General features: G+C 33.7%; 1 protein-coding gene across 1 annotated transcript in view; it reads right to left on the bottom strand.

The window, feature by feature from the left end:
• LOC150092825 (uncharacterized) overlaps window positions 1-24,420 on the bottom strand; it is an 82,669-nt gene that overhangs the window by 5,600 nt on the left and 52,649 nt on the right. The window contains exons 4-5 of the mRNA XM_090414544.1: window positions 22,260-22,404; window positions 6,194-6,271 (exon numbers count right to left, since the gene is read on the bottom strand). Coding sequence (XP_090270670.1) covers window positions 6,194-6,271; window positions 22,260-22,404 — 223 coding nt within the window. The remainder of the gene's footprint in view (window positions 1-6,193; window positions 6,272-22,259; window positions 22,405-24,420) is intronic.

Consider the following 24,420-nt stretch of genomic DNA (forward strand, 5'->3'; position numbering starts at 1 on the left):
TTGGAATGTGGAGAAGGAATTCAGTTGCCTGGTGGTACTGCTTATATGCTGGTTGTTCATAACAATATTATTTAAGAAAATTAGAATGTAGACTATATATTAATTAGAATAAATTTTAATTAATATTTCTGATATTTTGACAAAGCAAATCGGCATCATAGAGGAACAATGAATAAACTGATATGTGAATGCAGGCATGATACATTGGGAAAGTAAGACCAAAGCAGAGAAACAAAAAACAGCTTAAGTCCTAAATAGTGTCCCTTAGTGGGATAGTATTGGTGTTCTTGCCTGTCAAGATGAAGTTCTAAGGATGAGTGCTTCTTCCCAAATTTGAGGCGGTTTCATACAATCAAATTTACTGAGCCCCGGGTAGTTCCTTAGATTCCAAGGGAAGTCTTTCATATTTAAATTTGCACCTGTGGAGTAAAGTGGCCTTTTTTTCAGGGTATCCTGTGGTGGGTATCTAAGCATGATCAGCAAATCATGAGTAGTAACAGTGGTGGAACCAGATATAGTCCTTCTGTTCAATGATTTTGTTGTTGGCTGTCTCGCCTGTTTTTCGTAAAAGTAGGACAGTTGACTTTTTTAATATTCTGTCAGTGGTTACAAGGTTGTTATTTCATTATTAATTTTTTTTTTTTTTTTTTTTTTGTGTGTGGATTTTCTGTAATCTAAGAATGGTAAGAATCCATCAGGTTAGCATGTAATCAAGGCAGCTAGAGACTTTTTTTTTAAGGGTAAAACTGGATTCTGGGATGCTGGTTGTTTAAATGCTATTAGGAAGGTGTTAAATTGTCTCATAGCCATGTGGCCAAATGGAGAGCGCATCATCTGCATAGCATAGCCAAACTAGTCTTTGGGGGAAAAGGGTAGAGCTTTTTCTTCAAACGCATCCATGAAACAGCTAGCTGGGAGAGGAGAAGGAGAAAGTGTAGACTCCATGGCTGTCCCCTCTATTTGTTCATAGAATTTACCTTACCAAACAAAACAGCTAGAGTTAATGGTGAACTTAAACAAGGCTGAGATATCAGTTGGAAATTCTGCTTGGATAAAGTCTAAAGTGTCTTTGTTTTAAGAGGAACATAGTGAATAGAGAGGAGACATTCAAACTGACCATTATGTCAGTGTGCTGAAGTGTGAGGGTTTTCTATACTGGACTTAGATCTTGTGCTACCTCTCAGTACCCTCTTCCTCTAGATTTCATGCTTAATCCCATCATTCATCCATTTGACACCTACCTTATTCAGCCTTTAAATCCTTTGGAATATATTTGAATAATACACTGACAGATAGCATAATTGCTAGGATACAAGACTTGAAAAATGAATTGATCAGAATGAGAAAGGAAATAAAAAAATATGAACAGTGAGATGAGTGAAATTTGGTTGTAAAAATGAAGAGTGCTTCCTCTGCTTTCTCACATCACTCATTATATCCCCTTGTAGCACAGCTGACTCGCACACCAAATCCATTTATACGAAACCTGTCCCTTTTGTACAAATCTATTCTTCCCTCTAATGCAATCCGTACATTTACAAACTCCATTCCCTTCTCCTTACACAGCTCTGCCAACATACTATTCATGATCCCTACTCTATCTCAACTTGTCATCACCATACTTTGGTGACTACCTTTCCGACCACACCATTTTCTTTCACTCTCCTCAACAACCTCCTGATATTCATCATCACATTCCCCTTATGTCCAACCAAATCATTTATTCTAACAAACACTGCTAGCTAGCTTACCTAGCCATACTTTCTTTCACTTCCATAGTGTCGCTCAGTCCATTCTGTGCTCTCACATAGAACAGAAACAATCAAAAGACTTATTATTTTTATGGCTATTTAGCCTATTTTTGTTTAGGAGTGCACCTTTTATAATGTCATTAGCTTTTTACTCAAATTTTAGGGCATTATTGATGTTTACTAGATGATTACTGATTATAAAAGGGGCACTCCTAAACGAAAATAGGCTAAATAGCCATAAAAATAATATATTCTTAGAAGAGTAACATGGGAATTTTCCCAGAAATAATACCCATAATCAAAAGACTGCTCATGCAATTGTGCTCTCATTCATTCCATCAGTCATTTTTGTATTTACTGATAATTGATAGTTGAACAGAATATAACATTTTCAACATATCCATACCTTCTCTCATCTGGTTTTGCTGATTGAGTTTTTTAACCACAAAATTGTTGGAATATATGAAACAGGTTGGATAAGGATGATATGATGATGGGAACAAAAATTGAGGAGTTACGATGTTTTTCTTGAAGATGGAAAGGATAATGAGGGAGGGGAGTACTGCTGATGATAGCAGGATGAATTATGTCTGCAAAGAGTGGAGATACAAGAGGAAAATAGTGACAATGTTTCTGAGTCAGTAAAGTGTGAAGTGGAGTTGACAGGAAGAGATATTTAATTAGATGCTGCTATAGGCCAGAGAATGTGGAGGGAGTGATGAAGAAATATATAAGCAACTTGGATTAGCAAAAGAAAAAAAATATGTTCTGAAATTACTAGAGTACTTACAAATAATCCAAAGGAAAATTGTCAATAGGAAGTTAGTAATGGTGCATATCAGAAATATGATGATGATGATAAATTCTATATCATCAATTAAAGAAAGTGCAAGCAGTTTTATATTAAATAGTTGGCCATAACGGGCCTTTGAGCCTGTTTCAGTGAGAAGATGGAAAGGAGTACCATTCTGAATGTTGTGACTTATTTAAAAATGGATGCTATCTCAAACTAAATTCAAATGCATATCTTTCTAACCAAAGTACAGGATCACTATCAAATATTCTGTAGAGATTCTATTAAAAAAATTCTCTATTTGACTATTAAGTCAAATAGAACATCTTTTTAAAAAAAAGTTCTCATTAGAATATGTACTATTGATCATAACATTTTTTATATGTATCCTTAAAGGGTATACAATAAGACATTTATAATATCCTGATATTATAATATTGCATGATTATAATAATATTATAATACTCCATGATTAAGATTACATTAGATTTTTATTAACAGTTTTCCTCCAAATTAGCCTGTTATTTAGTTGTTTTTTTTAAGTGACTCATACAAAAGGTTGTAAACTTACAATACATTAAAACCATGAATGGGCTAGAAATTTTTATTCTATTTTTATATTTATTTTTATCTAATCCACAAAAACCTGTTCTAGAGACCATACATGAAAGAGTTTCAAGTAACTTAAGGCTCAAAAAACTTTCATGTTTTCTCTTATTCCTCCCATAAGAAAGACAGCAATCTTCTCATGTGGGCAACGATATTCACTATCACTCAGTTGGTTGGAGAACAGATACACTAACCACTCAGCCAAATAGGCCAGCTGTTTTTAGGTTTATAATAGTATCATTTGGGCATCTGAGGAGCTACTAACTGTATTATTTCACCTTGATCTTTCATATATAATATATCTCTGGAACTTTTTTTAGTCTTTTTATAAATTACTATAATACCTTAGATTAGCTCTACTCAAAAATTCTAAAGCTAACAAATGATATATTTAATAGCATATGATGCTACCACTAGCATCTTCTGTTCATTTCCAAGTTTTTCTCAGAATGTTCATATCTGCTGTCAATGGTCAGTGATTCACTGTTTTTTACCCATCTCTCAGATTCGTAAGTCAGAATTGGTTTGAACACTCATTTATATACTACTAGTTTTGTCATATGGCTATTTTTTTCTTATTCCACATAAATTTATTCAACAAGCTCCTGCTATACTAGCTTTGCCTTATTCTATTGGAATATATATACTATTATAATACTATTCCAGACCTTCATGGAACCATGCCACATCATGAAAAGCCTGTCTTTGACATCACAAAATCTATCATACCTCCTTAAACCATTTCACCATCTGCAGTATCCTATCAGGCAATGAATTCCATGGTACAACCACCTCCACACAAAAAGCCACTTCTCATCCTCCTACTCACCACCTCCTTTTGCAGCTACGAGAGATGGCCCCTTGTCCATTTCCTTTGCTTTATTTGTTCAGTATAATGTTTCTATTGATATGATAGAAATATCAGAAATCACTGGCAGTCATTTAAGATTATGATTAGCAAGGAAGTAAGGACAAGATTTTTTTTTTGCTTTAAGAGCGTAAATCAATGAAATGGGTTGCAGAAGTGAATTCTTCGTTGGTGAATGACTTTAAAAGAAATATAATAGGTATTGTGTCAATAATGGTTAGTTTGATCTTTCCATGATGAGTCCCTGAACTTCAGATGTCATGAATAGTTAAAATAATAATCTTCACTAATACTGTTCCTATATTGTTGATAATTTACTTGTTTTACAGGTTCTTCATGGAGAATGCAGTTGATGGTTTCACTGTTCCTACCTATTTCACAGTTTTTGTCTCCTTATTGTTCATTTTTCATGCCAAATTCATTATAGCATTTTATTTAATTTAGTTAAAAATACCTATACTGGATTTAATTAGCATCATCTGAATTAACAAACAGGTAAATAAGGTAAAACAAAGATATAAGTTGTACATTAACAATTCTGTTATGAGGTTTAATGCTACTTTCTTTCATAACATGATTCATTTTATGAAAGATTACAGTAGCGATAGTATGTACTCTTGTCTCACACCTGATTTTACATCAAAATGAAGATCACCTAATGATTTCTATTTGGCCTGAACCCAGCTCAAGTATGCTTGCATAAACCTTACCTGAAACACTCAGGGAAATTCATCTAATTCTCACATTCTATTTATTTCCTTTTTTATATATATATATATATATATATATTTGAGCATTTCTGGTAGAATATCATGAATAACAGCTGCCTTTTGACATTTCAGCTTTTCACTATTTATATCAAATAATGATATGTACTCCTTACTACATTCCAACTGAATATCTTTTGCCACTATTTTCTGTCACTCTCATTTAACAAGTTAGTAATTTTTTTGATGTGGTTCCCACCCATGAGGTTATTAGTATATCACAGAGCTATAGTATATACCACAGGAGGATTAAGGATTTTTTTTTGTTAATTTTTATATATTTTTTGTAATTCTTTAAATTTTTGTTTACATAGTCTGGCAACTCTGCGCTAGAGACCAAATATGGAACTTTTTAAAGCCACTTCAGGCCTCCAATAAGTGAAGTGGTGGTCTCACACCAGGTGATGAAATGAAATCAGATGTCATCTCTGGATCTCTGTTAGTTCCGAATATCTCAAGTAATTACTTCGAACATCCCCAAAATCCTAATCTTCCATTTATATTTCTTTTATCATTCTGATTCCTTCTACATGGCACTTTCCTTAATATTTCAAAATCTGTATCAACAGCCTCCAGAATATTTTGCTGCATTTGCAATACAGATGACTCTTACTGCATGAAACTTGTAGAGACAACAGGAACAGTTTGTTATAATGGTAAGCTTATTCTAGTGATTTTTTTTTAATTTTTTTTTAACATAGCATTCTACCTGTGAAGCTATGATATGACTTTTTGGGTAGTTTGCTATAGCATGTGTGCATATTTTAAGTGAGAGTCAACTGCATTTATTTTCTATATTCTTCCTATGTTCCCATGAGTTTTGTCTGGCTACTTTAGCTCACAGCTCAGCTTTCAAGCAGATTTTTCTCTGTATTCTCCCAGGGCACTTGAGAGAAGTTATCAAAATCTTTAGTATATATCAACTTCATGTTATGATATGTAACTTCATAGTGATATGCATTTTTGTGAAAATGCATATTACCATGCATATTCTCACATTATACAGTCTTTGACAGAAAATGTATCCTCAAAAGAGCCCATGCTTTGAAATCACATAAAGTTCACAATTCTATATTAAAATTTTTGCACTTGACTAATTACAGAAAACACTAATAAAAAAAAGTTCCAACCAAAGCAACATGCTATCTAAGAGAAATTTACTACAAACTATCCACTATATATAACTATTCCTCTGATCCTTAAGTGTTTCCTATAGTGAGAGTCAATATTTACAAAAATTTCTATATTATTATTATTGTTAGCTATACTCTCTTAAACACAGTGCAAACAAAATATACAGTCAACATAGGCCTTAAAGAAACATTTTAAAGCCTTAATATTATCATAGCAATCTAAACTGAAATGTCAATTTTCAAATGTTAAAAAAAATGAATGAAATACATACCTCCTAATTTCTTCCTTCATCTGTTCAGCAAAACTAGTTTCAACAACTTCATCATCATATTCATTATCATCAAGGTACCTTAGAAATAAAATTAAGCAATTTAGTACCGTATTATCAAACAGAATTTTTTATGTAATTCAAACATCTAGGGAACTGGACAGAGACTCAGGATTAGAAGTCAAATATCAAAAAGTGAGAATCTCACAGTTAGGAAGGAGATTAAAATGTTTTAACATTTAAAATACAACATATTTTTCTTTTCATTTACTGTAGAACAGAAAAAATTTATCTAATACACATATAAAAAAATCACTAATCTTTTTTCTATAAATCAATCAATAATTGTAAGTGGAGGTGTCTGTGGTTTAGAAGTTTACATGGTATATTCCAGTAATTGGACCACATTTTTTTTTTTATTAAGCTATATAAAACACAACGAATTAATAAAAGACCCGACAAGTTTCGTAAGTCATTTGACTTACATCTTCAGGGGTAAAGTAAAAGGTAACTGAAAGTTAAAACAACAAAAAAGAGATTAACAGTTCACACTATACAACTGTAGCCTTCTGACTATTCATAAAATTAAAAATCAGAATGCAGATTCAAAGCTGTGCTTGGTTTAAACAATGCTGGATGATGCCACGTTCCATTGTTCACGCTCATAATGTCCTAAACCACAGAAACCTCCACTTACAATTAAACACTTACGGTGAGTGCTTTTGGCTTTTGGTGTAAAGTTACGCAACTAGAGAAATTATATTAAACATCTTAATTTCATCAACTGTCTTATATTCTTAATCTGTTGCAGAGATAACGAAATCGTTCCTAAGTTCATCCAAATCAAACATGCATTCCATACAAATAAAGCCAACAGAATTTACAGAAGAATGGAACTAGCTATTCTGAGAGAAAGGATTTCAGCCACTAGATCAGAATTAGCACATATTAGCCAAGATACATTTTCTCTACATGATGAGTTAGCCACATCTCTTCCATCCGACGTGCGGAACAACATAGATATCATCACGTATAACGAGGCTACAGCAATCTCTGATCAGAAGAAGCATACTTTAATCAGAAAATTCAACTTACTTCTTCACGAAAAACAAAAACAAAGAAAACACCTAGATTATGCTAAAGTAGTTATCAATCTTTCTTCAAGAGTCCTATCAAGAGAAGAAAATAATCTACTCCTAAAAGGTTTTAACTTTGCCTTAATGCCACATTTCATCCCAAAAATTGACATAATGGCTCAAATAGAAAAAGGAATAAGAAATTTACCTGGTAATACATCAGATCTCATCCGCATACAAACCACACATTACTATTGCAAAGTAAATTACCTCAAAGGAATCTTCCTTACACGGAATACACTTCCCTCAAAGAATTAAAATCAGATAATATCGTTATAATCAAAGCAAATAAAGGGAATGCAACAGTAGTTTTAAACTCTGAAGATTATAATAATAAAATGAAAACTCAATACCTATAAACCTTTAGAAGAGATCCCACTTCGTGCGCTCACAATAAAACCAATGATCTAATCAAAAAGATACCTAACTGGACTGAAGAACTCTACATTCAAAACACCCATTAGTTCCAAGAATTTATGGCGTACCAAAAATTCATAAGATAGGTATTCCCTTAAGACCAATAGTAGATGGTAGAGACTCTCCGACCTCTAAATTAGCAAAACATCTCACCAAAATGATTTTACCTCGTACAGGAAAAACATTTTCTTTCATCAAGAACAGTACACATTTTATTGAAAAAGTAAAAGATATTTATATTGGACCTTCAGACATATTAGCAAGTTTGGATGTTATCAGCCTATTTACAAATGCTCCAAGACACGAAACTGTGAATCTCCTAGAAGACCTTTTTCCTCTGGACATTGTAGTTCTTTATAAACATTATATAAATAATACTTTGTTTCACGTTTCAAGACAAATTTTGGGAACAAAAAGAAGGACTGGCTATGGGCTCTTCCCTCTCTCCAGCTTTAGTTAACCTATTTATGGAAAACTTTGAAAATAATGCTTTAAACAATTATCATCAAAAACCAAAAATATGGCTACGCTATGTCGATGATATAATCATCATATGGCCAGGAACAACTGAACTCATTGCTTTCAAAGATTACCTAAATAATTTGCATAATAATATAAAATTTACTTTAGAACAAGAAGAACTTAGAAAACTGCCTTTTCTAGACATTCTATTAGAAGTCAACGAAAAGGATAATAAACTTTCTTTCTCAATATATAGAAAACCCACCAACACAGGAAGATTTCTTAATGCAGCCTCACACCACCACCCTTCGCAAAAAATAGGTATAATAAAAATCCTAAGGGACAGAGCGTATAACATTTCCAGCACAGAAAAACAGAGAAACGAAGAATTAGAATATCTAACACAGATCTTTCAAAAGAATGGTTATGAAACCAAGACTATCAAAAAAATTCTCCACACACCTCCTATAAGCATCTTTCAGAAACAAGATTTCAAAAACGCTATCACACTTCCATATATCAAAAATGTTACAGATAAGATGGCTAAATTACTTAACAAATATACCATCAAAGTAGCCTTTCTGCCACTGGAAAAAATTTTGAGATTTCTACATCCCCCGAAACCTCCTCATCATCCTTTAAAAAAACCTGGTGTTTGCAACATTTATTGTTCTTGCGGCATCTGCTACGTAGGATAGACAGGAAGATCTGGGGAAATTTGCATGAACGACCACCAAAAGGATGTACAAAACAGAAGAGAACAAAAATCAGGTCTAGCTTTCCATACCACTTCCACTGGCCACAATGTACTATGGCAGAATACAAACATGTCGTACATAGAAAAAAACTGTTACATAAGGAAATTTAAAGAAGCTGCAAACATGCTTAAAATACCAACACAATGCAATAAAAATCAAGGATTAATTCTCCACCAAGTTTGGTCAGTTTTAATAAAAAATATACCTCAGTCAGACCTCGGACATTATGAGCGTGAACAACAGAACGTGGCATCATCCAGCATTGTTTAAACCCAGCACTGCTTTGAATCTGCATTCTGATTTTTAATTTTATGAACAGTCAGATGGCTACAACTGTATAGTATGAACTGTTAATCTCTTTTTTGTTGTTTTAACTTTCAGTTACCTTTTACCCCTGAAGATGTAAGTCAAATGACTTACGAAACTTTTCGGGTCTTTTATTAATTCATTGTGTTTTATATGGCTTATTAAAAAAAAATGTGGTCCAATTACCGGAATATACCATGTCAATCAATAATGTTAATTCAACATCTTCAAAACAGGAATTTTGAAAAATTTGTGATCTTTCCATGCGATGATATAAAACATATTTGAACCTAAATAACCAAAATGACAAATTTAAACCAAAAAACTCCTTTCACTGAAAACTGTAGCTAGTGAGAATTAATGTGTGGTGTGTTAAACTCATCACATACTGCCATTGCAAAATCAGGGAAAATTCTTTTGTTAAATGAACATATGCCTTGCTTGATTGACTGGTGAACTGATCCTGCATGTGTGAGAGAATCTGGATGGCAAATCTACATGGAATGTTAGAGAGTAGAGAACTGACTTATTCACAATAATTAGGATTACAGCAAAGCAATAATGCTATAAAGCAAGTATATTCTGTCCGATAATTTCATTACATGTTCTCTGACTGATTTTTCTTTTTTGCAAAGGGAAAAAAACAACAACTAAATGTCTCAGTGGAAAAAAACACTGTCACCTCAACTGAAATCCCTTAAAATATTCCTTACACTATAGAGGGAATTCAAACTCGCATCATTGCACCTGTATGAGTCATTATTCCAATTGTTTTATGGACAGAATAAGATCTTTCCATGGACCAGATGTAAGAACTGAAAAGAAAGGCAAATAGAGTTAGAATAACTGGGATTTATTGTTGTTAATAATGATTTAACACAGACTGGATGCTGCCTGACTGTTTTTCAACCTATATTCAGTGTTATCAGGGTAACATACTACTGCACTGAAAGTCAAATGACTTGAAAACAATAAATTAATAATTATCAGAAAAAAAAAAAGAAAAAAAAAGTTTACATATTGCATCATCTAATGGCTTCCCAAAGCCTCGATGACTGCTAGAATAATTGAGATCTGATTAAGGATTTCCATACATCACACTGGATTATGTCTTGAATTTTATTTAAGGTATACCAAGTAATCTGTTGGAAGTTTTTTCCCACTTCGTTAGACTATAATAAATTTAGTTTAATCCTTTATCCAAGTGTAAGTAAACAAAGTTTGTGCCTGAAGTATTTTCAGGACTGAAGCAACTCATGTTAAAGGTGGACCAAGCTCTCATCACTCCTTGTCTTAGTATCTTCCATAATGCAAAGCACATCTCCTTGCAGACATGTATAATGCTATGCATTAAGGGAAGGACCACTACCCAGACCGGTTTCGACCTTTATTGAGATCTCATCAGTGAGAGCCAGACCCAAGGTGGTGATACCAAGGTGGAAGCAATGGAAAAGTCATCTTTACCTATACAATTTGCCAAAAGGTGTCTCACCTTATTATTAAATTACTCTGGTTTTAGAGAAAGATGTTGGAAGTTTTTTCCCCACTTGGTTAGACTATAATAAATTTAGTTTAATCCTTTATCCAGGTGTAAGCAAACAAAGTTTGTGCCTGAAGTATCTTCAGGACTGAGGCAACTCATGGTAAATTTACCATAAGTTGCCTCAGTCCTGAAGATACTTCAGGTGCAAACTTTGTTTGCTTACACTTGGATAAAGGATTAAACTAAATTAATTATGTACCAAGTAAGCAAACAACCTCACTTCATTCTTTGAAAACATGGAGTTATATGTTAACACAGAACTCCCAACTTCTATTCCAAAGGCAGTGAAACCATGGAATAGCTGGTGAGTGTCACATAAGCAGTAAAGGCTGGATTTTTTTTTTTTTAAATAAGCTATATTCTTATGATGTTCTCTTGTGGATTTCAAAACTTTAACTAATTTAGCCTCCATAAGGTTTCCTAGATAAAGGTAATTTTAGCAATTTGAAGGTTCTGTAATTTTCGGAATGGCTTGTACCTTTCGTATTTGATTCATTCAAGATAACAGCAAATAAATAGGGCACTATAGTATAAAGAAAACTGAGGTGATGTGTGTAAAAGATGTTACAAAAAAAACAAACAAAAAAAAACAAGTATTTGTAGTAAGGAAAGATATTATTGTGTTTATTTTGTTGCCAATACTGGTTTTTAAGTTTGTGCTATTAAAATTGATAATTATTTTGTATGTTTGTGTGGCATTTTGTTAGGATTTTATTGTCTCAGTATTGTATCCGACAGTATCAATTGTATTCAACATGGTGGCTGCCAGTTTTAGCAATTCACCAGCCCTCCACCATTTAAAGACAACGTTATTCATAGCATAGATGATTTTGTTGCCTGCTATGCATGTGGTATATGTACCCATTGTTTAAAAATGTGGTAGGTAAGGGACAGGAATATGTATGAATTTTAAAAGAGGTATACCATGAGTAGACATATCGATACAAAATTAATAACGGAAAAAACTCACGCACAAAGATTATTTAATAGTATAATTTTCTCCTGTGTGTCACAGGCATCTTCAGTAGATATTAAGCTCAGATTAAACAATAACTGTGACAATTCCAAAAGGCGCCACCTAAGTAGCTGGTGTAAGATAACTAAAAAGGTCAATAAATTTCCTAAAAAAAAAAAAAAAAAAAAAAAAAAAAAAAAAAAATCAATACAATAAAAAGTTAGCAAAGATTAGTTGATTTGTAAAGTACTAACTCCCATAAAGGGGACAGTTGTAAGCTGTTGGATCTGTTTAAGTTAGGAGAATGAAGCAGAGTTTCACATGTTTCTTTATAAAGGCGTTCCATGAGGAACCGACTTTTGTGAAGAACTCTCATCTTTCTCCAATGAACTCTATGTCTAGTGAAGATGGCATGTTCTGCAAGTCCAGACTTTTTAGGTTTAAAATATTCAATATAAGATTGGTGTTCTTCTAGCCGAATAGAGGCAGATCTTCCCGTTTGTCCAAAATAAGATAATCCACAAGAGCACGGAATCTGGAGGACAAACTTCCACATCTTAATCATCCAGGTGTCTACCAGATTCCATGCTCTTGTGGATTATCTTATTTTGGACAAACGGGAAGATCTGCCTCTATTCGGCTAGAAGAACACCAATCTTATATTGAATACTTTAAACCTGAAAAGTCTGGACTTGCAGAACATGCCATCTTCGCTAGACATAGAGTTCATTGGAGAAAGATAAGAGTTCTTCACAAAAGTCGGTTCCTCATGGAACACCTTTATAAAGAAACATGTGAAACTCTGCTTCATTCTCCTAACTTAAACAGATCTGATGGCTTACACCTGTCCCCTTTATTATTATTATTTCGGGCGACTCCAGAGAGTCCTTAGACTCATCGAGGGAAGCCCTAAACATCATGTCCACACAACTCTACGACATTCAAACAATATCTACCATACCTCGCCTTGAACTCGCTCACCATCATAGCACCCACAACAGACTCTGGCAGCTTATTCCACTCATTTACCACTCTAAAAGTAAAGAACCCACTAACACCCCTGCTAGCCACACTCTTGCCCAGCTTCCATAGGTGTCTCCTAGTTCTCTCACCACCAGTCCTGATCTCAAAAATATCCTCTGAATTAATTCTATAGAATCCCTTTAGCAATTTGAATGTCTCAATCATATCTCCCCTTTTCAGCCTATCAACTAGTTTCTGCAACCCACAAATCTTCAACCTGTTCTCATATGGTTCATTCCATAGACCTGCTATCATCTTAGTCACTTGCCTCTGGATCCTCTCCACCTCCTCCCCATCAAGAAGGAACTGAGGTTAACAAAGAAACCAATATAACATTTAATTGCTAAAAACTAAAAGAAGCAATAAAGGCATCAAAAACTACAAAGGAAACAGGATTATATGGCATAAATATGGATTAGACAGAAGTATGGTGATGAACACATATATCAATGATTCCTAAGGTTAACAAATAACTATTAGAAGAATCAGAATACCATCAGATTGGTTATGTTTAAGAAAGGAGACAGAAATGACTGGAAATTAGAGGAATAAGCTTATTAAATGGAAGTTAAAAAAACAAAAGGGGCTGTAAGGCCAATTCAGGCCTCCAATAAGCAGGACAGTGATCTCACATGAGGTGATGAAATTCATCTCCCACCTAAAGACAATCATAAACATCCATACCCATGGCAGGATTTGAACCTGTGACTTCGTTTTAGAGCAAAAACACTAACCACTCAGCACTATAATCTGATCACCTTCATATAGCAAGTAATGAAGATTACCTTCAAAAATCATCAAGTTTTTAAATTAAATAAAGACCACCCTGGTGGGGTAAGTGGATAACACACCTATTCTTCAACCAACACATCATGGTTTGAAATCCCACTGTGGACATGGATGTTTGCAAAAGTCTGCTCTGAACAAGCTTGTAGTTCAGCTTGTAGATAAGCCTAAAAAAGTCAGCTCTGAACAAGCTTGTAGATAAGCCTTAAAAACTCCTTGAGTTTTTAAGGCTTATCTTTTTTTTTTATTTATAAATAAATAAAACATGGATCTTAAAAGCAAAGATTATATTAGAATCAAAAAACAGCACATCTACAAGATAAAAATATAGATGGAAAAATTAATTTAGAAAACCCGCACAATAATTATACAGATACAACAACAACAAAAAGATGACAACTAAAGCTTTGTAATGCTTTTTTGCACCGTTTCCACAGCTTCTTTATCCCCTTGGAACCTAGGAGACCAAACCTGCACACAATAATCTAGGTATGGTCTTAACAAAGCCTTATAAAGAGGCAAAATGACTTCCTTATATGTCAAGGTTCACTTTAACATCACAATTATCCTCTGAGTTGTATTTGCAACTTTTGCTATGTGACCTTTGAACTTTAAATTCTTATCCACCAAGATTCCTTGTCTCTTCAGTTGCCACTGCAACTCTAATCACGCCAAAGTGCATAACTTTACACTTAATATTAAACTGACAGCCATTTTTGTTTGCCCAAATTATTAATCTATTAAAATTATTTTGTAATTGCTAAATATAAGTAGAATCCCTGATTGCACTGCCAATCTTTGCATCATCGGCAAATAATTGCACATCTGATGTTAGATCCTGCCTGATGTCATTAATGTATAGATTGAACAATAATGGCCCAAGGACTGAACCCTGAGGTACACCACTGGTCACCTTAAAATCTGGGAGATTCACACTACTGTATACCACTTTTTGATATCTGTCTGCCAACCATCCCCTGATCCAAGTCAAGAGTTTCATTCCAATCCCATATTCTTCAGTTTATGCAACAGCCTCTCATGTGGTAGCCTAAATAAAATCCAACATTATTATAGTGTATCCATTCCCTTTATCCAAGTCGGCCATAACATTGTCATAAAATATGAGCAAATTGATAAAACATGACCTTCCTTTAGTAAACCCATGCTATTCCTTGCAGAGTATATAGCATGTTTGTCTACACATTTCTGTATACAAGTTCTTACCAACTTCTCTAAAATCTTCACTACCACACCAGAGATACTGATAGGTCAGTAGTTACACAGACCAGTTTTTGCACCACCCTTGTACAGTGGAACTATCACACATTCCTTCCATTCCTGTGGAATGACTTCTGAACTGAGACTCAAGTTATACAAACATGTGAAAGGTGTAGACAATTCGGCTGAACATTCCTTTGGCAAATGGACTGATATTCCATCTGTCCCTATAAACAAATTCTTATTCCCTTCAACCTCATTTTCACCTCTTCATCCAATGTAGCAGTAGCACTCTGCGCCTTGTTACATACACTTGGTTGATATATCTTAGCAAAGTGAGCACTCATTAACTGAACAATCTCATTAGCTTCATACTCTCAACTACCATCTGCATTCAATAAAGTTATTCTTCCACATTCATTCTTTCTTTTGCATGTGGCATAACGATAAAATTATTTTGGGTTTTAGCTTTCATAACAATACTTGTTACTTTTCTGGCCTGAGCTTTCCTCTCATTCTTATTCTCATAATATTCTTTCCACATCATCTTCTACTTGTGGATCTCTTGCTTAATAAGGTTGCACATCCATTTCATTCCCAACCTATTTATTCTTCAAATACTAGGGATACATTCAGATACTGCCTCATTTAAGCACTTTTTAAAACATTCCAAAGCCATCAAAGGCTTGAAATGTGGAAAGGCAGCAGGAGTAGATGATATTCAACCAGAAATGCTGAAGTATGGTGGTATAAGAGTCTTACAGTGGCTGCACTGCATAGTTCAGAAAGCCTGGACAGAGGGACGAATTCCCGATGATTGGAGTAGAGCTCTCATAGTACCCATATATAAAAAGGGAAATAAAACTGCATGTGAGAATTACAGAGGTATTTCCCTACTGAGTGTTCCTGGCAAGATCTATGCAAGTATACTTGACATTTTTTCCATTCAGTAAATGATACCATGGGACCAAACATAGCATTCTCCAAAGTTGATCATAATTTTCAGCTTTGTAGTTCAGCATGTAACCTGTTTTAATCAGAGCATCAATGCAATTAAATACTTCCCAAGAAAGTACAGCATGATCACTGTCACCAATTGGTGATAAAATAGCCATATTCTAAACAGAGACCCCCTTCTGACGCTATGAGCAAATCCAACACTATTTGACCTTGAGAAAGTTGTCTCGCAACAATTCAATAAATTTCTGTTCTTTCTTATCATGAGATATCTCTTCTACCCAATCAATATTTGGAAAATTAAAGTCACCCATAATGATCACCAGATAGACTCAAACTCACTGTTACACAGGCCATTGTTACTATCATTGTTTTTTCTTGTGTTTCTACCCTGACTTAAGTCATTTGATATCATTAGTAACACTCCTCCTCTCCTATCTCTTCTGTCATTCCTAAAAATAGTATACCCATTACACTCGATCCCATTTACCATATCTGATTCTGATAGCAAGGTTTCAAGGTTGCTAACAATCTTAGGCCACATCGTATTCAATAAAGCAACGAACTCAACCCCTTTGTTTCTAATGCTCCTAGCATTTGTGTATAGACATAATAAATTACCACATACCCTACTCTTATAATTAGATATGCAATCTATTTGGTCTTATTCTAGAATTTTCTCTTTTCCCTCCCTAGACATACTTAAAAGGTCTGAATCCAAAGCATATTTTTCTACCCCTTCACCACATACATAACCATGTTCAAAGACATTCATATCGTTATCATGTTTGCATGACATAGCTGAACTTTCACACACATTTTTTCCCATTTCCTCCCTTGATGATCTAGTTTCCCTGACTCTCTGCATTAGGTCTCATACCCAAAAGTAATTTCTCCAGGCTTTTCAAGTGCAGGCCATCCTTCTTATACAAGTCTTTTCTGCCATCAAACACCCCAAACATCTAAAAACTCGCATCCATATCTTCTACACAGCCTGTGCGCGAAATAATTTGCTATCATCGCCCTCCTTTTCAACTCAGTACTGTCATATCTGAGTAGTAATCCTACAATTTTCACTCTCTCGCATTTCTTTCTCGCTTTTTCCAACAAACCTTTCATATCTTCTCTCTTACTATATTTTTCCCTACTTAAATATTAGTAACTACCATCTCTTTATTTTTCTTTTTTGATTTTCAATTATGTTTGTCATAATTTTAATTTTTGCTCCTGGGAAACTAGAAGTGATAAATTCCTCAGCAAGTGCAAATTTCAAAATTGAGTCACCATACCATATCACCTCTTTTTTCTCAGATTTTAACTGACTTACCTTATTGTTATTAATATTTTGATTACTAAGTTCAGTACTTTCCTGCCCGTTCTTGTTCTGATCCTTTTTTCTTATCGTCTTAGTTTAGTCAAACATTTTTCCACCTTTTCCAATTCCCTGGTCGATTTTCTAATAATTTCTTTTAATTGAGATATTTCTAATGTCAACTTATCCTCAGGTAAATTTGTAAAAATAATCATAATTTAAAATTATGAATATTTTTACAAATAGTTTATGTTATTACATTATTAGTTTTGGTTTCATAACACTCATTGTCGGCACTTGCGATGTGCCCGTTATTGATGTTATTTTGTCAAAATGAAATGTACAGCATTTAAAAAATTTATGTACTTACTGGGATTAGATAGTTGTGTTACTTTCAGAAATTTTATTGAAGTTTAAAATTATTAAGTGTTGTGTTTTGTAAAGACATTCTCGTTATGCTAATGAGACAACACGTCAGCCATTATACGTAACTTTTCGCTTGCCAATTTTACATAGAGTGCGCATGCTCGTCAGAGAGTTTGATGCATGATTCACAGCCGACAGAGAGAGCATTCGGTTTTGAAGTAATGAAAAAAAACAAGGGAGAGCTAATGGAAGTTTTAAGAATGAAGACAGGAGGAATTTTGTTCTTATGAAGTTTATTTAGTTTTATGTGACAGTTAGAAGAATATTAATAGTAGATTCCAAAAAGGAATAGTAAAATTCTGAGTCTTTACACTGGAGGAATTGAAACTGTCAACAAGTAATTAGTAAATAAAAGAAGATATTACAGTCGATGATATAAAGGAATGTTCAAGGAAACACTGAATGGAAAGTTTCATCTGTCTTAAGGACGCCGAACATATTTGTTTTGTCTACTAAAAAGGACGACGGAATTAGCTCAACTTAAATATTTTGTTTTTGAAGTAGAAGAAGAAAATTTTGTTCTGTGGTACAAAAATTAGTAAATTGTGCATCAAACTGAACTGCAAGAGGTAAGAGTATTTATACATCAGTGAGACAGGAGCAATAATATTGTGTGCTATATAAAAGGGGAAAAAAAAGGGTCCTAATGGAAAAGAAGAACATTTTATATTTTTGCAAAGAAACTGACTATGAACATTTTGGTTATGCAAGGTGTTTAGTCTGGTAGACGTGATGATTAAGTATATGTTAAAGAATCCAGTAATAGAATGAGTCAGAGAATGAGTGATTTTAATATTTTTGAATAAGAATATCTCTAAAGCGTAGATTTATTTTAGGAGGCCTTGGATCCAGTATTTTGTAATTATGTAATTTTATTTTAAGTGTATATATTTGTATTAGTTTTATTAAATGTGTATATTTTTTGTATTTGGTCTTGAGTCAGTGATTTTCCTGATTCTAAAGGAACAGTTAAAAGTCATTGCACCAATCGGAATTGAACCCTTGTGTATAACACTCGGAATAAAAAAAATCTTAATAGAGATAATCTCTTAACAAAATGGCGATTAATAATCTTCTCTAAACAAATTACCCCATCATCACTGCAGCAGTACTTTTGTTCATCAGGACATTTTCTTCAGTAGCAACAACTTTTTTTAGACACTGTGTTGTCATGTTGAGTTTTCATTGCCATTTTTAAGAGTAATAAAAGCTAATAATATTTATACAATTATCTTATAAAATGCTGTAGTACAATAATTATACTAAAAACTATAATAATATACTAAAAATACACAATTAAATCTAAGAAAACACTTAATAAATCAACAAAAATCACAAATCTTTCAGGAACTCTTTTCCAATTTCCAGCTGATCTCTTCATTCACATCATATATTACAAGACAAAAGCTTCTTTTTGAGCTTCTCATGGAGGGCTTCTCCAATGTAGGCATGTCTAAAAGGTTCTGTCCTGCCATTTTTTTCTAACATACAAATGACCTTTTAACTGACCAATAATCCTCCTACCCATTCAACACCATAGAGTGCACAAGCAGCCTAACCTTTAAGATTTCTGCAACCAGTGTATTCAACACAGCTCTCCATGCAATTCTTCAATGGTACAAGGATGACCTAGTATTTTTTGAGTGTTGATGTTATACTTCTAAATAAATCCACTATAAGTTTGCAAGATTCCCTGACTAAATTGAATAACTGTTTTAATAGATATGTATGAAGGTCAGTAATAACAAGACAAAGACAATGAAAATAGGCACAAGCAATGAAAAATCAACTGCATTGTGAATGGAGAGCCTATAGAACAAGTAAAATATTTCAGCTACTTAGGCATGATTTTTAGTGAAGATGGTAAATTAAATATGGAAATAGACAACAGAATTAACAAAGCTGGTATGGTAGGAGGTCAAATGAATATATTTATATGGAATAAGAGAGAAATTAGTCAAAACACTAAATTAGCTGTATGCAAGACAACGTTTTCAAACCAATTTTAACTTATGGATATGAGAGCTGGGTTAGAAGTAAAACACTTGACCAAAGACAAGAGAGCACAGATATGCAAGTCCTGAGAAAGATCAGGGGCATCAATGGCAATATCATATTAAAAACGAAGATATTAGGAAAAAACTTGGCATTAATAGCATCCAGGAATGTGTTAGCAGAGCTAATCTCAGGTGGTATGGTCACTTAAACAGAATGGGAGAGGAAAGATTAGCAAAACAAGTTTTCTCTGCCAAGTAGGCAGGAAAAAGACCCAGAGGTGGATTGATATGATAAAAAGTGCCTTAGAAGTTAGAAATATAAGATCAGATAATGTTGGAGTCTTGACAGGTAACAGATTGATTTGGAGGAAAATTGTAGATAGGAAGTTAGTAATGATGTAAATTTTTCATAGTACTATCATATCCTGTATGCCCCATTGAGGGTATATATCAGAAATTTGATGACGACAATGCAATCTTACCTTCTTTCTCACAAAGAGGATCTTGATACACCCTCCCTAACTTAATAATACACAAATCACCAAATAGGATTTGATTTCTCTTCTTGGACTTGACATTTACCTCAAGCAGCCTATTAAAACAAAGCAGTATCTTGTGCTCAAGATTCTACTTTTTCATTCATCCAACTAATAACTCTAAATATGTGAACAGTATTCCAAGTTTGACAGGATGGACTAAAAACCATCTTAAAAGTTCTTTAGGAAAGCAATTCAGTTGGTAGAAGATACTGCTTTCCCTGACTCACTTCAACCACTCACATATGGCCTGTTTCAGATGTGCATCTTTTCCATAGGTGCTTCATGGACACTGTGCCACTGAACAGGTATTTTACACAACAATGTAAAGACTGCACGTAAAGTGACTAATGATACTCATGATTAAAACTATCATTCCAGTCTTCTCAAGTTATAGATATTAACTGCTGTTGGAAAATGTTTAATTTTCTGCTGGTTTTTACTTATATTAAGCAACTTCCTGCTGAAGCTGTTAACCATATAGACAGCGAAGCATGTAGAGAAAATATATCTAGTATAACTAAAAAAAAACATACGAGTTAAAACCTGGTATTTATCATTCAAGCAAATCTACTTGTAGTAAACAGCATAAAATTAAACACACCTTTAATCAATCCAATAAATAATAATGGTTGTATTAAACATCCCAAGATTTGGAAAACTTCAATTTTTAGGCCTACCACCTAACAGTACCCATACTTAAAGGGTGACCCAAATAGGACTTAAGGCTTTCCAGTCTAATTGTTCCACTTATTGTTTTGCGCAATTTTGTGTATGTTTTTATAATTTTAATAGTGTTTCCCTGATGATGGCTCAGTGGCAGAATATATGATTGATTGAATGTGTTTATTTATTTATGCTGTTTTTATTCAATTAAATCTTATAATAAAGAAAGCCAAGTTTTGTGGAATAAGTAGCCAAACAAAAGTAATGGGAAAGATAAATATCATGAATACAGAAAAACATGAAACTCAACATTTGCCTTCTCATCACCCTTTCAGGTAATGCATTTCATGCCCCTACTGCTCTTCATGCAACTCCTTATCCTTTTATATATTACCATCTTTTGCAACTTCAAGGGTTGACTCCTTGTTCCTTCCTCTCATTCTACTATACTATATGAAAAATCGTTCCAATGTCAATCCAGTGATGCTTTTCAACAGCTTAAATATCTAATCATATCACTCCTACCTTTTGTCTTCTCTCTGCCAAAGTTTGCGTACCATCAGTCTATCATCATAATTAACATGTGTACAATCCTGATATCATTTTAGTTATCTACTTCTTCACCATCCCCATGGTTATTTTATCTGCCCGAAAGCCTGAGAGCTGATCTAAGAGCACAGTCATGGTAATCCAGATGTGGTCTCAAAGTCTTAAATATCAATTATTCCCAAAATCAGGTGAAATATATTAGTTCTCAACTTGTTTCGTGTGAATGGATGAGCAGACTGCATGAAAAAAGCTAGTATATACTGAGTATTGTTCATATAGCATCTAAAAATATATAATTTTTTTTTAAAAATCAGATTCACAAAGCTTACAAAGATGTGAAATCAGTAATTAGGTATTTCAATGAAGTGATAATTTTGAGATTATAAATGCTTTGTGACCTACTCTATTACTGTAATTATTGTTATACTAGAGGGGGCTATGCCCCCCCCTGGCGCCTACGACGCCCCCCCCCCGATTTCTGGGCTGGTAGGTCATGACTGATTATATGCAGTTGCCTCTGTGTTGCACTACCTTTAAGAGAGCTACCTACCCAATGGTAGTGCAACACAAGGACAACTCTTAGCAGAGGTGGAGGAAGCATCACGCATTTCGTCGCCTAACCAAGTCATGACCTAACCAAGCTGATATCACATCCGTGACATAAAAACGTTTCAAATTTCAGCTTAGCTTAAATTCCTGGAAACTTATAATTAAAGGAACTTTAATGAAAGAAAGATAAATAAAGTAAGAAAAAATAAAGAAAGAAAAAATAATTTCATGAATTTATAGAGTAGATATTTATATTCCTGTATAATCATCATAAATAAACTAAATAAATCTTCTAACACCTTTTTATTTTATATAGAGTAGATAACAAATAACGTCACATAAAAATGTTTCAAATTTTGTCTTATCTTTTTATAGATATAGAATAGATATATATTTTGCAACTTCACAGTTAACCTACAATATTAATGACAGAGTATTCTAAAAATAAACAAGACCATAAGAACTTTTAGTACCTTGATTTATCATAACCAAATATTTCTTTTATGTATTTTGAGTAGTCCTCCATACTGTCATCATATGATCCATCATCAATGAAATCTGCCATTTCATCATCCTCCTCCTCTTCGTCACTTTCAATGCGTTGTCTACCTGAAATTTCTAAAAAAAAATGAATGAAATTAATAGTTATTTCTGATAAAAGGATAATAAATATCCAATTTCTTTTATGAACAAGTAACAAAATGGTATTTGACTTTGAAACTTAAAATTTTGCAGGTAACAACAAGAAACAACCTTTGGCAAGAGTTTTTTTTGCAACCATGCTACTTAAAATATGAACACTGATCTAGAATCTTTATATTCATATTTTATTAGTGCTTCTGATTAAACTGGTCTAACAGCTATTATCTTATTACAAAAATCCCTCTTCTCATGTAAATGCGTATTTAACTTTAGATGATGGTTTACACTAATATTTACGTTTAATGGAATGAAATCAGAAATTATATAATTATTGCTGTTTTCATTCCCAAAACTATTAAACTTTTGTTTGTTATGTTGTTATGCTGTTTGCATTCAATGAAACCTGAAGATTAGATCCATCTTCATCCTAATTTCATGCTCACTAGTTGTATTTTAAGCAAGTTGATAGCCGTTTCAAATCGCATAATCTTCTTGCTCAAATTCTGTTAGTTTACATTAGCGGTTGCATGTCATTGTAATAAGACAAAGGAGAAAATAAATGTGTTACTTATTAAGCTACTAAATATTTCACTGGATTTCAAACAAAACAACTTCAGAGCATAAATTTACACTTGTTAGACAATACAGTGGACTTAAAAAATTATGAAGATGCCATTACAGCATGCTCAAAATACTTATATATTACAGCCAGAACTATCTGTTCTTAACACATGGCGATTGGCACAGAACTCTATCATCTTTACTGCAAGTTTTTAGTCAAGAGTTAAAACTCCTATTATATAAAATATTAAATGACCCTCATTTCTTCCTCACCTGACACACAAGATCACAACAAAACTATTTCCATCCCTTGTATCTGGGACAACACATCTGAAAAGATACCCAAAGTTCTTCATAAACATATTGCACAGGAGTGGAGACACTGGTTCAATGTTGCAAAATGTACAATTTTAAAATTTGAAAAACAAAAAGATGGAACGTAGAATTTACTCTTGGTGGGAATATATTGTTGGAGGTGGAGGAAATCAGAGATCTTGGGGCAATGGCAGAGAAGGATCTAAAATTTAGAGGACATATTATTATTATTTTGCCTTTTTGCATATTGCAAAGTTGTGAGGACAACACAAGCAATTCTGACAATGATCTCTTCACTTTTACAAGTCAGTATCCTCTGCATCATTATCTTAGACCACATATGGACTACTGTGCATATATCTGGTCATATGATTTTCAAAACGATGAAAAGATGTTGGAGAAGGTCCACAGCCAAGTGATCAAAATAGTTTCTGGTCTCCAAAATATTGAATATGAAGAAAGGTTGAGACGATGCAATTTGCAGAGTCTAGTGGATGAGAGAAAGAAGGGTAATGTGATAGAGAAGTACAAGTTGGTAAGGGGTTGTTATAGGATTAACATTGAAGAGGTTTTTCATAAAATGGTGGGAGATCAAGAGATCATCCCTGGAAGTCATATAAGGAGGGCATGAGAAGCAAGTTTTTGCATGGAGAATTAGTGTATGATTGGAATGCACTGCCTGAAAGCATGGTATCTGCAGAGAATTTGAATGTGTTTAAGGCACTGCATGATGAGTCTGACTCCATGGGGTCTTATGATAATAATCTCCAAGCCACTTTTAGACCATACAGCCATTCATCTGCTTACATATCCTGGAATGTATAAAGCTCCATGGTCCTGCAAAATAGATTACTTGGAACAGATCAATAGATCTGTTAACATCTGCCTTGAAAAACATAAAACTACATTTGCTACCATCACTGTGCCAAATCAGAACTAGCAAACCGTTCTCAGAATGCTCTGTCACAGAGAATTAAATGGAAAAAGACTGCTGTGGTACATGGAAGTTGATGCAGTCTGAGAGACTATTTTTAAAATCAGTGAAAGCATTCTCCTAATTTCAGTAAGTATGGCTGTATCATTCATTAAAGATTTGGGAAACAGTCATTTTAAGGC

The sequence above is a fragment of the Typopeltis vanoorti genome, chromosome 25 (assembly GCF_054136105.1).
Source record: "Typopeltis vanoorti isolate ZY-2024b chromosome 25, IOZ_Tvanoo_1.0, whole genome shotgun sequence".
In the NCBI taxonomy this organism is placed as follows: Eukaryota; Metazoa; Arthropoda; class Arachnida; order Uropygi; family Thelyphonidae; genus Typopeltis; species Typopeltis vanoorti.